Here is a 16,788-nt window from a genome sequence, read left to right as displayed (position 1 = left end):
GGGGTCTTTCAGTACTACTCCAATGTCAGGAGGCGCACCGCAGGGTTGCTCAGTGGGTGGTTCATAAGGTGCTTCATCATTTGTCAAAGGTTGGGGAGGAGACTTCGAAGGTGGCTTCTGAACTGATGATGATGTTCCCCTTTCATCTGCACTAGGTATAACCGTAGTAGCGCCTTCTCCAAGATAACTCATTGCAACTGTTTGTTCTAGCTTCCTGGTCATACACTTGGTCACTTCAGACTTTAATCTACCAAGCGATGCTAACACCATCTCCATAGTCTCATCGTTAACCATGGCCATCTCATCACATATTCATTCAAACACATTCATAAACCTATTGTAGCGGATAACTTCAACAGACTTACTTGGATCATGGTAGGAAACCTTCACCCTAGTGTGCTTACGCATTATATCTTTGCGCCATCTGTTAACAATGTACTTGTTTGGACCCTCCTTCACAAAATTTAAATCAAGAATCCTTATAATGTGCTTACACATGATACCATGTGTTTCAAATTTACGACAGTCACATAAAATCTCCTTAGTGTCCGTGTTGAATGTTGCACAATAGAACCGGCGTCGATCTGTTAACACTTCCTCGCTTGACCCTTCAGGGACAATCCATACACGGTCCTCAATTACATATTGAATCTCATTCTCAGACACCCTAATTTCATCACGAGGATAGCATTACATCATCCTACAACATTCGGTTTAAACCTCTTGAAACTTTGTGTCAGTGTACAGTTTTTGAAAAACCTTCTCCACATTGAAACAAGTAACTAGTCGTCGAAGGTACTTGGAGCATTTTGCGTCTGCGTCCATCTCATCTTTAACCCGCTTTGTCATAGCTCTAGAGTAATTTTGTGGGAATTCGAATAGTTTCGTCCGACGATTAACAAAACCATCAAAAAAGCTGTTGATACTCTCCACTCTTTGTGTTGTCTTCATTCCAGCCCAAAAATATTCCTTCATAAAGGCGGGCACCCACATATGGCGTTCCTTATAAAGCACGGTCAGCCAGTCATTATTGTGCAATTCATACTCTTTTACAAATGATAGCCACCTGCTTTCAAACTCTTTCACCGTAAAACTTTCGTACATAGTAGCCTTAAGCACGTTTTTGAACTCCTTATACCTGAAAATAGCAAAGCAGTTTTAATAAGTAAAACCAACAATGATGGTGTAACTAGGTATATCTTTTTCTATAATAATATTGTTTTACACACTTAGTGCTACACATATTAAAATCAGTTTATATTTTTTTTGTACGATATAAGAATGCTATAATGCACTAGGATTATAACTCTATGTAATAATAAGGAAAAATTGTCACGAGCTACATGCTAAATAGGGGTATTTGGAAACAATTACCCACTAAAAAATTTTATCAAAAAAACTACCCCCTAAATTTAAAAAGTTAGAGTAGCACTACCCATTTGCATTTCCGGCGAGAAAGTTCAACGTGTGGGGCCCACTTTTTCAATTTTTCTTCTAAAAATTCCTAATTATAGAAGTGAAAACAAGTAGGGTATGCAATTCATAGGTAATTCTTCTCTTTTAATCAATTAATTATGAATTTTGATGTTAGTGTATAACGATTAGAAAAATTAGGGTTCTTAGAAATTGGGGATAATTTGAAATTGGTTGATTTTTTTGCTTTTAATTCAAATTGGTTATCTTAGGGTTACGAATTAGGGTCTAAATTGTCATTGCATCGTGTCTTTTCAGAAAAAAATTGAAAAAGTGGGCCTATGCGGCGGATATTCTCGCCAAAAAATGCAAATGGGTAGTGCTACTCTAACTTTTTTAATTTAGGGGATAGTTTTTTTGATAAAATTTATAAGTGGGTAGTTGTTTCCAAATACCCTTATTAAGCGTGTAGTTCCTGACAAATTTTCCTAATAAAAATCTACTTGTTGGCCAATGATACGCATACTGTTACACCGTATACCTTTTACATTTACCCAACTTCTCTGGATTTTTTTTCATTATGTGCCAAATGCACCAACGATGCCTTGTTAATGGGATGATTTCCTCTAGTGGCTTACTCATTGCAGCCGCTTGATCTGTTAGAATTGCTGCCGGTGCACGATTATTCATGCATTCTAACCATTGTTTAAAAATCCAGTGGTATGTATCGCAATCCTCGCGGGAAACCAACGCACATCCCAACAGAATTGATTGTCCTTGGTGGTTAACACCTATAAAATTGACAAATGGTAAATCATACTCATTTGTCAAATATGTAGCATCAAAGCACACAACATCTCCAAACTCTTCGTAAGCAACACGACTCCTAGCATCAACCCATAATACATCTTTCAATCGTCCTTCATTATCCAACCTCTGTGAGTGGTAAAAATTTTGACTCCCAACTTGCATTTTGGCAAAATAAGCCATCATCGCCGTTGAGTCACCGCCGACCATTTGTAACCTCCGTTTCTTGTACACCTCGTGTTGAAGGTCTTTTACAGTAAATGCAATGTTTTCGGGTCCACCACTGTCATTAACCATACAACTATAAATTTGGGATACTGGCACACCCTCCTCAAAATAATTCAAAAGCTGCCTCCTAACCCTGGATGTATAATTCTTCATCCGATACTCCTTAACTAGCTTCGCTTTGCCTGGTGAAGTTAAGTGGGTATGATCCAAATGGACTTTCTTTAAAGTCCACACACCATCCTTATCAAGACTTCCATATATCATTGCTTAGCAACCACATTTTTTAGACCGCCGTTTTCTACGACTAAGTTCATCCTCACAAACTACACCATCAACAACTCCACCAGACCCACATGGATCCATTGATTTTTCCCTCTTCTTAGCCTCCCTCGGAGCCCTCATGTCTGGTCCCCCCCCCCAACACTCACACCTCCAAGTTGTTGCTGTCCGATCTCTTTTCAGGCCCTTAGAATATACCCCTTGCACTCTACAAACCCCAAAACCTTTTTGTTTGACATATTCTTTGTAATATGCTTCCACATCTTTCCAATTGTTGAACACCATTCCAATTTTAGGAGCCTCGACATATGTGTGTACACTAACATGATTACTAGCCACCGTGGTTTCAACCGTCTCCATTGTTTTGATGGGGGACCTGTGGGTTACATCAGTTGGACTAGGTGATCCAAGATAGCTAGGTGGATTGATTTCCCTCTCTACATAAGGTACAATTTCATCTCCGACTTCACAACAGTGGTGTCCATCATCTTCCGGACACGAATCCTCTATGCATCTGCACCTAACCCCACTCCCCTTATCTTGAAAACCATTAACAAATCCAACAACTGAAGGCGACACAGTACAGTTCTCCATGTCTAGTTTAGACGTCTTCCAATTTCTAAAACAAGCAAACACATTCTAGTTAGAGTGTAAATAAACAGTACTTTCGAATGGCCAGTTAATCTAAATTGTTTAATCTTAATATCTTTCATATTTTATCAAATATCTCTAACCTAAATCAGGATCGTGAATCCATTCTTTCAACGACTACTTTAATCTACACTAAAACATATAAGAATATACTACTCAATCATCTATACTTACACATATAACAGTAATCCTACTATGTGATTTGAAGATATCAATACTCCCACTCAGTAACACTTCACACAAACCCATACGTACGAAACAATTATAAAATTATTAAACCATTTATATTAAGCTTGCGACATCCTTAATACCACGCGATCAAATCTAAAATCATTTCCCTATTAAACTCTATATACATGCCATACTTACGACCAAATCACCACAGCTCCAAATTACTAAATAATTGCATTACATTAACTATTTTATTACCATATTAATAATACATCCTTTAAATTACGTACTCCTTATTAAAACTTGCAAAAAGGTACACAACTATTATATATCAATGCAAATTCGTAAAAAATCTCTAACACACACCAATTTTTATACAATTTCAATTCCTTTTAACACATGGAACATAATATAAGTCCAGTAGAGTTTAAAATAATTAATACAAAAATATCCTTTAATATATACTTAATTTGGTTACATTAATTACAGATGAACAACAAACCAATTTACATTAATCCAATTACAATCAAACTTTGAACTTACTTTTGTATTCGAATTAGGAGCAAATTGGCTCATTCGATACCAAAATCACTCGCATCAACCTCCTTTACAATTCACTTTAATTACAATGGATATAATGGTATAAAAATGGATATAATGGTAGGTGGTGTTTTTGAATCAAGCACATCAAAACAACAGCAAGCACCATTAGTGGATATAAAGAAGGCAAATCCTTTACAATTCAAAAAGGGCCATTTTTATCATAAGTGGATATAAATAGGACAAATCATTCACAATTTAAATTGTATTATTTGTGGTGAGGATGGACATAAATTTAGCACTATGACGTTGCTCTAAATACATGACGGCGGAAGATGGACGACAGCTACAACCGTTTACAATTTTTTGTCTACCAAGCTTCCTACTCAGCAGCTGACTCATTGCCAACTTTAAAAGCCCACCTTAAGTGGCAGTTTGCTGTTCACTTTAATTACAAAAGGGCCATTTTGATTCGAAAGTTAAATTGATCAAGAAGATCAATGGGGGCGCGCTCTTGTATTTCTCTCAAAATTGTGAAATAATTGACATGAATATATAATTTAATTTGTATTTTTTCCTCTATTTTGAGAGGAGTACAATATAGGGGAATGAGAAACGAGTGAGAAAGGAAGAAAGTGAGGGAAAAAGGATGGGAGGGTAGTTATTGGGCCCCACGTAACATCACATTTGAGTTGAGAGCCAATAGATGGAAAGTTTTGATATTTAAAAAAAAATAAAATTAAGTGATAATCGCTAAAATAGCAACAATTGTAGGTGGTAATTGTAAAAAAAAAATCCTAGAAATTATTTTTACTTATTCTTTCAATAGTCATTCATTTCCCATGTTTTTGCTGAAATGAAATTATTTTTACTAATTTTTAATATATCATATCATTTTTAGCCAAGTCACGAGGCAGCAACACTTGGTGTTTCAACTTTTCGCCAAACGCCAAGTGTCACGCCACGTTGGATAGATTTAAATTGGCTTTATAACATAAAAAAAAAATTAGTTTAGAATTCTATTTGGATAGAATTTTAGGATAAAATTGTTAGGTTAGAGTTTTATTTTCGATAAAATATCAATACTTAATATGTACAAATTGAATTATAATTTTATTCAAAAAAATTATTAGATTATAATTCTAAAATTTTATCATATAAATTTATTTATTATATCATAATACTTTTTTTAGAGCGAAGGAAATAGTTCAAAGTGTAAAAGCCCTAAGTTTTGGGTTTGGGTCAACCCAATGGGAATTGATTATTTATTTAATTTAATTTAATTTTTTGCTAAATTTTTATTTTTTTTAATGTATTAAATCGAACATTTCCACCAACATTATTATTAGTTATTACATGCCTACTAGATAGCATATCGTCACAAAAACACATCAATTCCTAACTAATTTTGTATCAATGATATATTTTAAAATTTGACATATAGATTAAAAATTTATCTTAAAATTCAACAAACAATCCGGGTATTGCACGGGGTACAAAACTAGTTTCTTCTTTAAAGTCATTGAATTTACTGAATTGAAATTATTTTTACTAAAAAAAACCGTTACATACATTTACAAATTTTTAAGCAAAGAAAAGTTGTTCAAACATCTTTATTAAATCCTCATAAGTCATAATTAAACAAAGCAAAAAGTTTTAATCCTACAAATACGGAACAATACACTTTCCTCCAAAATATTTCCTCTATTTTTTAGTTGACACATTTTTATTATCACGATTGTCAACGCATGTTATTAACGATTAATATCTCTAATTATCAACATTATAAAATTATAAAAAGTGGATATTAATAAAATATACATTGAAACGATTTAAACAAGACCCCACATGAATATGTTTTATTGTATCTATAAACCACAAAAGCGAGTCAAAGCGTGTTGTGTGAATAATATAAAAGTCAAACGGTGTCAACTAAAAAAACGGAGGAAGTAGAAAACAAGTAAACTTTTAATTTTCATTAATCAGTATTATTTCCAACAATTATTATTACTACTCCCTCCGTCTCTTATTGATAGTCTCATATGGCTAAATTTTAATCCCAAATTGTTCACCCCATTTGTATTTTCAAACAACCATTTATATTACTTTTTTTTTTTTTACTAAAATTCCCTCTTATTTGCACCAATATTTGTGCAAGTTTAACTTTTCAATGTAAATTTTGTTTTTCCATATACTTTTATTACTTTCTCTCTCTACTTTTTTGTATACCCAATGTAAATTTATCTTTACAAGGTACTTTTACTACTTATTTATGGTTATTAATTCCCTTGAAAATTGCCCATAAGGGGCTATCAATAAGGGACGAAGGGAATATAACATTTGTTATCCATTATTCTATTATCAACTAGCCTTTTGGCCGTTGGACGCACAAATTATTTTTTTATAGAATTTTTCGAGGTGTGATTTCATAAAAATAAAACACCTTATTTTATTGCTTAAATTATGCAAGTTATTACTCTCTCCAATTTTAAAATACTTGCTCCATTTCTCCATGCGCGGAGTTTTAGGAGAAATTGGAGAAAGTAATAAAATATGGAGGTAATGGGGTATGTGGAAGAATAAAAAATTGTAAAAAACAAAAGTAGTGGAGAGAATTGGAGGAGAAAGAATATGAAATTAATTAAGGGCATGTTCTCTTCAGATTATTTTCAGTTCAGTTCATTTCAGTTCTAATAAGTTCAGTTTACTTCAATTCTTAATTTTATTCTCTCATAAAATATTCAGTTCAGTTCAACACAAATAAGTTCAATTCAGTTCATTTAAGTCAATCAGAATAAGCCCTAAATATGATTCATGGCGGGTCTATCTACTAGGTGAGAGAAATTAATTAAATAATTAAATATTGTATAAGTTTTCTAAATAAGGAAATGGACCAAGTATTTAAAAACGGCCGAAAATGAAAAGTGGAGAAAGTATTTAGTATGAAATATCTAAAAATTTTAACTATTTAACATTATATATCTATATTTAAGTTAGTGGAAATTTGAAAGACATATTGTGGATTACTTGTAATGAATAAACTTTATTGATGATTTTAATATGAATATTTTATAAAACAAAAAATAAAAATTTAAATGGTAAGTGTAACATGTGACACTATTGGTTTATGTTCCGGGTGAGTTCCGATATCGTGATGTCTTGGGTCGGTAAAGTTTTACCGTCCAAATCAATGCCTGCACATTCAATACTGATTAGCTAGCCCGGGGGTTATCCGGGAATAACCACTCCGATGCTAAATTTAGCAATCTGGAAAGAAGAAGGAATAAAAAGAGAATGAGAGTTAGAGAGAGAAAGAAAGAGAGATTGTACCTTTATTATGAAAATGTGCTTGGGTATATATAGGAAAATAACCAGGCTGGTGCCACCTCTCAGCGTAGGTGGCAAACCGACCTTGTAGGTAACAGGTGCCTACGTGGTCTGGAGCAGCTCTCCACGTGGCCGAAATAAAGGCCGTTATGGATATTGAGCGATCGCGATACTTATTAAGTTGTTATCGGCTAATAAATATCTTTATCGGCTCCCTCCCATACAACTAGTCACCCAAGTGAGGACATCGTTGGAATCGGTGTTCTCACTTAACATATAGTTTTGTACCTAACAGGTATGTTGTTTGATTCAATTGTAAAAAAAATCGACATTCCTCAATTAAAAATAATTATGAGATTTGAAAATCTCCGATTTGCCCCCAAAGTGAGCTAAGTACCGATAGTAATTTGCTCAATTAGAAATAATTATGAGATTCGAAAATCTCCGATTTTCCCCCAAAGTGAGGTAAGTACCGATAGTACTTTGCTCAATTAAAAACAATTATGAGATTTAAAAATCTCCAATTTTTCCCCAAAGTGAGCTAAGTACCGATAGTACTTTGTTCAATTAAAAACAATTATGAGATTTAAAAGTCTCCGATTTGCCCCCAAAGTGAGCTAAGTACCGATAATACTTTGCTCAATTCAGATAATTGAATACCACTGGAAATGGGCGGGAAAGTACTAGAGAGTAGTGGGACACGTGTTGCAAACCTGGTGAAGCAAGTAATGTTGTGTTGCACTTTCAACCGTTGGATTTCATGCAGCACATGTCAAATCAAAAGTCATTTTCACTGAGTATAAAAAAGAGAAAACGAACGGTTTTTCACCATTAGAACTTGGGTTTTTAAAAAAATTTCGAAAGTGCGATTTTTCGTCTTTCTCAATTTCGCAATGAAAGATTTTGCTCCTGATTTTGCAGAAGCGGTGACAACTTCTACACTCCAATCATTCGGTGGCTTGATTTACTCTTGTTCAGAGGTAAAAAATTTAACTTTTGCCTCCTGTATTTACTTTTAATTTTCTGGTGTGCATTGTATGCGTATATAGTGGATTTTGCGGTGTTTGTGTATTTTTAGTTACTTATGTCTGAATCTGTAAAGAACTATGTTACGCGTGAAGCCATTGTGGCTGACCCGTTTATGCACTTGTCCTCAGCGCCAGAGAAGGAAGCTGAAAAGTTCTCTCAGCGTGTTAGTACTTCTATTTTAGAAGATATTGATATTGTCAAAGTTGAGTCTGTCAGTATTTTCGATCAAAGCGACTCAGAAATTCTCATCGATGAGTACGACTCTAACATTGGCAAAATAAGTGTTAGAAGCGCGGAGATGCCGAGATCTAAGCACCCAAATATCGGTTCTGATCAGGCCAAGAGCTCCCTTAGACGCCCTGGCAAAGAACCACTAGAAGAACCTAAGACTCAAGGGTCTGACATCCATGATGAAGATGTTGAGTCAGTGGAGCAGAGCATAGATTTCGAGAGGGATGGGGATGAGGAAGAAGGCGACAGTCAAGGACAAGAGGAAGAAGTTCATGAACCTAGCACCAGCGGTGAGGAGACTGATGAGTAAATAAATGAGAATATCAATATCGCGAGCAAGTAATTGCCAAGGAAAGGGTTGATGTAGGCTACAACTTGGAAGATGATGATGATAATCACCGACATCCCTTGCAGCTTTCCAACGAAATCAAAGTGAAAGAGGTGAAAGTTGATGATACATGGTTGAGAACTGTTACTGAGAAGAAATATTGCAATGTCGACAAGAGGTTTTTCCGCCTCCTTGAGGACTCGGCTCTCACCTTTAGCTTCCTGTTAGTTGAGACGATTAATACAAGAGGGGGGTGAATTGTATTGAGTTCCTAATAGCTACTTTTGCGGAATAATAAAACAATGCATATAGGAACTTGCAAGGACACATAGATTTTACGAGGAAACCTTCCAGGTCCCAACTGGAAGTAAAACCTCGACCCTACCTTAGGGATTTCAAACACAAAGCACTTCACTATAATAGGGCAAACACCAAGTTACAACCTATTAACACAAACCTTTAAACACAAGTTCCACACTTGCTACTTGATAGGACCCTATCCTACCCAATCTAAGTACCACACTTAGATTCACTCGTACTGCCAAAGTACAAAACTCTCAGCTTCACACTAGAAGCTTACACAACCTGTATGCGATATAAAAATATAACAAACTCACCCAAATAACCCAACCAATACAAATATATGACTCCTAGTATATGATAGGCAAGCTATGCACGAAATCCTAAACTCATATGACAAGTTAGAAGCTTGGTAAACTTACTCTATAAATTCTCAGTGATTTCTCCACGCATAAACTCGCAAAAACCTTAAACCATTTCTATCTCTACTATTTATACAAGTAGGACTTGTATAGCAAGTAGGTTTTCTAAAAGATAAATAAGCTAACTTAACTTATCTTTAAAACACGGTTTTATGAAAATCATATTTGAAGAAAATCTTTTTCGGAAAAATAAGATAGAAAGATATTGTTAAAAAGAATCATATCTTTTAACAAACTGATTTTAAGAAATAAAACCTTTTAGAAAATCTTTTCTAAAATCTATCTTTTATATTTTCCTTATCAATTTATTTACCAAGCAAACTTGCCACACTTCTAATAAATCTCGTGCATTAACCTACTTAATATATTAACAATAATCTAGAAGATAAAAACCTTAGCTAAATTAAACTGCTGCGCCGCGCTTCTGTATAGGTAGGTTACTTGGGCTCCACGCAGACTAAGTTCCTTCAAAAACCTTAGCTTACTGACTTCAAGTTCCTGTTAGGGAACTCAGTTCTTGTTAGAGAACTCTTCTTCTTTTCTGTTAAACTTTTTGTATTAAGATCTCCTCATGTCTTCTTAGTTCCAGTCACTTCTTCCATCACCACGATCTACTTCACCTAAACTAATCAAACACTTGAAAACCTTTATTAGATGAGTTTGCTTTAGTTTAAGTTCCTCATCATCAAAACCTTTAAGCTTCAACACTTCCTGAGTCCGACAACACTATTTTCGATTGCCCTGAGGGGCATATTGTCGTGTACGCCAAGCATTTTGAATTTGGTCTCCGTTTTCCACTTCACCCTTTTATTGAAGAAATATTTAAAGCTTAGAATGTATGTATTGCATAACTGACACCGACATCAATTCGTAACATTGTGTCGTTAGTTTGGGTCATGATATATATGGATTTTCCGTTAACTCTGAATGTGATTCGTAAACTTCATTGGCTAAAAAAAGATAGCAGTCACAAGGCTGGTGGTCACTTTATACTACTACCAGTAAGGTTACAGTGTGGCCGAAACTGACCAGCTGTAAAAAATGGCAAAAAAAATTTTATTTTGTGAAGGTTCCTGATACCTTTGGGTTACGAAGAACCTTATATCTCCCTCACACTAGGTTTGATACACTTAAAGATAGGAAATTAGGCACGCTTGAACGAAAAGCTTTTTGGTTCTTTGATGTCTGTATGTAAATGAAGGTAGTAAAGTAAAAGTTGTTCCTAGGGAGTGGCTGCCCAATTGTAATTATATCTTGGGCAACGCTCCCCTCTTTCATGTCAGTCTCTACCATACTGACGAATATGGTATGATTTAAGCCACCACTTCCAATTTTTTCTCTATCTGTTATTTACGCTATAATTCTTTTCATTATTGTGCTAGTACTATTGCCGTTATTATTTTTTATCAGAAATTAACTTTATCATTCTAACTGGTCATGGACTTGCCTTTTTACTATTATCAATCTATGCTAATTTAATTCACATTTTATCATGTCCTAATGACAGGCTAAAGTCGTATCACCTAATCAAAAGTAATTCCTAAATCCTCTAACTAATGTAGATAGGGAAGTAGGGTCGAATCCACAGAGAAACGAGTCTTTCTATTCCTAATTAATTAATATAATCTAGATTATAAGGTAATCAAAATATTATAATCGAAGGAAACTAAACTATGAAGATTAAGAATAAGGAGAAAACAATGAATAAAAGGCCTAGGGCATAGGTTCACCAATAAATAATATTACAGGGTAAAACATAATAATCAATCATCAATACATAAATTAATCAGATTATAAAGGGCTTTCGCTACGTATTACAATCACACAATTAATTTACCGGTATTAAATCTCATCTCTCGAATCTCGACTTAACCATTTATAAATTAACCTGCCTATTGAAACTAGACCTAAACATTAATTCTCATCTTTCGAATCTCGAATCAATATTGTCAAACTCATGCATAAAAGATCTTCACAAATCTAGTCACAGAGCATTAAAGCAATCAATAGGAAATTAATCTAGCATTGACAATTAACAACAATAAATTACCCCTTCATATTATTTATGGATCCTCACAAACCCTAGAAATAGAGCTACTCATACATAATTAAAACTAAACTAATCAAAGCAATAAAACAAGACATGATCAAAGGAATAAAATAAATAAGTAAGATTAAGAGAAGAGAAATTGTTACCAAAGAAATCTGGAATTAAGAATAAAGTCAAGAACAGAGTATTAGAGAGAGAAACTAATCTAAAAGCTAAGTGGAGAGAGAAAATCTAAAAAAGAAGGTAATTAAAATTATGTACAAAAATCGTACTTAAACCTCCCTAAAACGAATCCTAATTGAAAACTAATCAGGTCCTCTAAAAACACGCGCCCGATCGGGCAAAGGGCCGCCCAACCGGGCCCGCCTTTTTCTCTGCGTACTCTTCTAAACAGTCGCGCCCGATCGAGCTTGCAGCTCACCCGAGCGGGCGCGCCTTTGGCCACGCACCAGCACAACTCTCGCGCCACGCCCGATCGAGCTAAGCTTGCCCAATCGGGCCTTTGCTTCACCTCAAGGCTTGGAACTTTGATTGGGCTTATTTCTACGGCCCAATCCGGATATCTACTTAGGGTCTTGATCATTCGGTCCAAATACCTCGGTATCCCGATTACCGAGCCCTTAATCACCGGCTTGCTGACTCTAATCGGCCTTGGGCTTCAAAGATGGTCGTGCTCCTCCAATCTCCGTAGTTGATCCATGAAAACCCGGGAAAATGCTCCAAAAGTGTAATTTCCTACAAAACTCAACCAAAACTATGAAAACACTATAAAACACCAATTAGTAATAAAAGTGGCTCTAAAGAGCCAAAAACACTACTAATTATGACCAAGGGACGGGGGTAAAATACTATATAAAATAGACACATCACCTAAGAAGTTGGATAACAAGAAATTAGGGATTCATCCTGACGGCAGTGTTAAACGGTAGTGCCCAACCAATCCCAGGAGCAAATTTGACACTCTCCCCAAGTTCGCCACCAGGGCTCAAAAAGGAAGACAAAGGAGCAAGCGAGACATGAGTGCTCTGTCACAATCTAAGTCGATAGGAGCCATCATTCTCCCTCTCAGAAGGGGTGGGGGTTTCGGCAAGTGGAAAAGGACTAACTCGGCTAGTGATCGAGAGTAGTCCAAAAGGCAAACGTCTACTCCTGCTCCCGGCCAACAAGCAAGTCAGCTGAAGGACTCCTCCACTGAGACTCGGGAGTTCGTGGATCTGGACGAGGATGATATCGGTGGTCTTGAGAAAGAGACCCATGGTGCCGATATGTCAGCTTCGCTGCCGCCTTTTACTGAAGCCGAGAAGGTGATTTCAATTACTAGAAGAAGTTCCCCGGGTCAAAACCGGTCTGTCTGGGCTTGTCGGTTCGAATGCCTTCGTCCCTACCTCTGTATCGGACTTTATTGAGGTGCCACATGTGAAGATTCTTGAAGAGGTGGCTGATGAGCTTTTAGACTTCCCTATCGGCAATGCCAGCGAACCTTGGCGCCCTAAGATTACGGTGAATAGGGTCGAGTCGGTCTATACTGACGACCCAGCATCTTGGGGTAGCCTTTGTTGGAGAATGCTAAAAGATCTACCCACTCCCGCCGACAAGCCTACTGGTCGGCTTGTAGCTCCCTGCAGCCAGATGATGAATGATATACTCAAGGTATGCTTTGTGTCGGTGTGTTTATTTATTATTATTATTGTTATTATTATTATTATTATTATTATTATTATTATTATTATTATTATTATTATTATTATTATTATTATTATTATTATTATTATTATATATATATATATTAATTTTTTTCATTTTTATTATTAAGTCATTATACCGAATATATAATGTTTTTGTTTCCGCAGACCGTCAACTTTGCTGTGGAGGTTGTTCACATGTACAAACATTATCAGAGACAGGAGGATAAGGCTGAGATGGTTTTGAAGAAGGCCGACGAGGAGCGCAAAGCCCACAAAGCCGAGGTTGACGGGTACAAGGGTAGGATTAAGCAGCTAGAGGACAAGGTGGCCGACCATGAGGTGATGTCCAAGAAGCTGGAGGCTCAAGTTGCTGATCTTGAACAAAAATTGGAGGCCGAGAAAGCGGAGAGATAAAGGGCCGAGGACGAACTTAGGCTGACTCGCTTGGAGAAACCTGTAATTAAGCGTCGGGCTGTTGACAAATTTCTAAAGTCCGATTTATACAGGAACAAATTGATTGACCGCTGTAGACACCTAAAAATGTCTCCCCAAAACCAAACCTGATGATGAACAACCTTTCACCGCTGTTATTGGTCGGGATGAGTATTTAATCCTTGGAGTGCTTAAATACATATTCTATCCAAGGTATTTCATGAACCAATCCAATTTCTAGCTCATTTCCCTAAACCATAACCTATTTTCCACTTTTCGTATCCACATCACAAAACCGAGTTGAACTGATTTTATGGATATATAATTTTGATACAATTATTATTTGGTTGGACAGGCATTTTAATAAGATTTCCAACCATATATCATAATCCCAATTCCGAGCTATAACGAAAAAGATATGAGCTAAACACTAAACTCGGCCCAAAACCGACACCCTTCCACTAAAACGGACATATCTTAAAATATACAAATCATTTTGAACTGATTCTAATTGAATTGGAAAGTAGACTTGATAATATTTCCAATGATATATTATATGTCTTATTCCAAGTTATGGATCAAAAGTTATGATGATTTTAAAAACGGGTAAAAAACTGGAATCACGCACCGCGCAGCAGCTAAAACGCCGCGACGCGGCAAATGCTGACGTGTCACGGGGCTTATTGCCATGGAACGATGCCTTTTTTTTTTGTAATTCTGCACGTTTATTCAACTATTTCACGGGATTTTGCACTGTGTCACGGTACAATTTCCCGTGTCACGGTGCCCATTCCGTGACACGGGGATGTTTCGTGTAATTTCCGCGTACACTTTTTTTACCGTGACAAGGTGTACTGTACCGTGCCACGATGGACAATGCCATGTCATGGTTCCTGTGCTGTGACACGGGGCATCTCCGTGTCCTTTCCGCGTACACTACTAGAAAACAGGTTAATTACGACGGAAATTTTTCGTCGGAAACACCTTGTTTTCCGTCGGAAAACCCATTTCCGACGGAATTCCGTCGTAACCGGTTGTCGGAAAAGTTGTTGTCGGAAAAACACCCTTTTCCGACGGAATTTCCGTTGGAAATGGGTTTTCCGACGGATTTCAGTCCGCCGAGAGTATTTTCAAGCCCGGCAAAGTCCCTCGGAAAATTCCGACGGAATTGAATTCCATCGTAAATTCTCGACGGAATTTCCGTCGGAAAATGCTTTAAAAAACAAAAAAAAAGCTCACCGCCACCACTTACCACCGCAAGCCGCCACCTAACACCACCTACCCCCACCTCACACAACGAACCAAACTTCACCATACCCACACCCAACACCACCTACCCCCACCTCACACAACCAGCCAAACTTTCACCATACCCACACCCAACCCCACCAACCGTATCACCGGCCCACACCACCCACCTAAATCGCCATAGCCACCTACCCACCAACCACCTAACTAGATCTACCACCCCACCACCCACCTAAATCGCCACAGCCACCTACCTAACCAGATCTACCCATCTACAACCACCACCACCACAACCACCTACCTAACCAGATCTACCACCCCACCACCCACCTCAGTCACCACCGCCACCACCGAAAATCATCCCAACCAAGAAATTAATAAAAAAAATAAAGAAAAAAAAATTAAATCCCAACCCAAGCCCCTAAACACGATCTCTAACAGCCACCACCCACAACCACCATAAATTGTAAAAAAATCCGATAAAACAACAAAATAACATCAAAATTGAAAAAAAAAATAGACACATACCTTATTTCGACCGCACACTCGAAAATGGGTTTAAGAGGTCAAATTCGACCATGAAAACCCTAGATCTAGAGTTTTCATGGCCGAATTTGACCTAAAACTTTGATTTCAGCATGAGAAGAGAGAGAATGGACGAAATAAGATAACCCCTAACCTTTGTTGTTGTTAATGTCGGTGATTACTTGTTGAGTTCGGTGTTTATGTTGCTGTGGTGGTGGTAAAAGAGGGGAAAGTAGAGAAGAGAAAGAGAGGAGAACGAGAGGAAAGAGAAAGAGAGGAGAACGTGAGAAAAAGCGAAGGAGAGGAGGGGAGATCGAGAGAAGAAGAGGAGATACAGAGAGAAGGACATAGAGGGAGAAGAAGAGATAGGAGAACGAGAATAGGAAAGATAGAAAGAGGCGGATGCTTTTGGGGTTTTTTTAGGAGGTAAATGTGTTTTATTTTTTTTAAAAAAATATATGTTCCGATGGAAAATTCCGTCGGAAATTTCCGACGGACTATAAATCCGTCAGAAAAGTTAATTTCTGACGGATTTTTCCGTCGGAAAATGCTAAATTTCCGACGGATTTTTATTCCATCGGAAATTTCCGACGGATTTTCGACGGAATTGAAGAATTCGTCGGAAATATCCGACTGAATAAAAATGCGTCGGAAATTTAGCTTTTTCCGACGGAATAATGGGTCCGTCGGAAGCAGTCCGTCGCAATTAGCCTGTTTTCTAGTAGTGGTAAGCCCTTCACGTGTTTTCTCTCCCGTACCTTAATTATTTCCCGCTTCGCACTGTTTTCCACCGTGTCACGGGATTGTGCCCCGTCTGACGGTGCCTAGCATCGTGTCACGGTGTTCTCTTCCGTGTCGTAGTGTTAATTTTTAGGGTTTTTATCTTTTTAGGGTTTCTTGTGTTCCCTCTACTCATTTTCCCTATAAATTAGACCCTCATTTCTACAGTTCGGGGAATCAAATCCTTCTCTCTTTCTCTCTTTTACACCAAAAATCATTCTCTTCTCTCTCTCTCTCACATATTCTAAGCCTTAAATCTATATTCCTAATTACACTATTCTTCCCCTAAGCACTCCAAGGAGTTCATACTTAACCCGAGGTTCCGTCCTTAAACCAAGGCGT

General features: G+C 36.9%; 1 protein-coding gene across 1 annotated transcript; it reads right to left on the bottom strand.

Annotated features, from left to right (window-relative positions):
- Nucleotides 1–312: 312 nt before the first annotated feature.
- On the bottom strand, nucleotides 313–2,712 carry LOC145628254 (protein FAR-RED IMPAIRED RESPONSE 1-like). Its single transcript, XM_081680554.1, has 3 exons — nucleotides 1,955–2,712; nucleotides 746–1,138; nucleotides 313–667 (listed from the first exon to the last, which is right to left on the bottom strand). Exons 1-3 carry the CDS (start codon nucleotides 2,710–2,712, stop codon nucleotides 313–315), a joined length of 1,506 nt encoding a protein of 501 aa, XP_081536680.1.
- Nucleotides 2,713–16,788: the final 14,076 nt, after the last annotated feature.

This window comes from Chenopodium album, chromosome 1 (assembly GCF_948465745.1).
Source record: "Chenopodium album chromosome 1, dcCheAlbu1.1, whole genome shotgun sequence".
Lineage (NCBI taxonomy): Eukaryota > Viridiplantae > Streptophyta > Magnoliopsida > Caryophyllales > Amaranthaceae > Chenopodium > Chenopodium album.
Note: the sequence above shows the minus strand (reverse complement) of the source record. Positions and strands in the feature narration are given on the sequence as shown.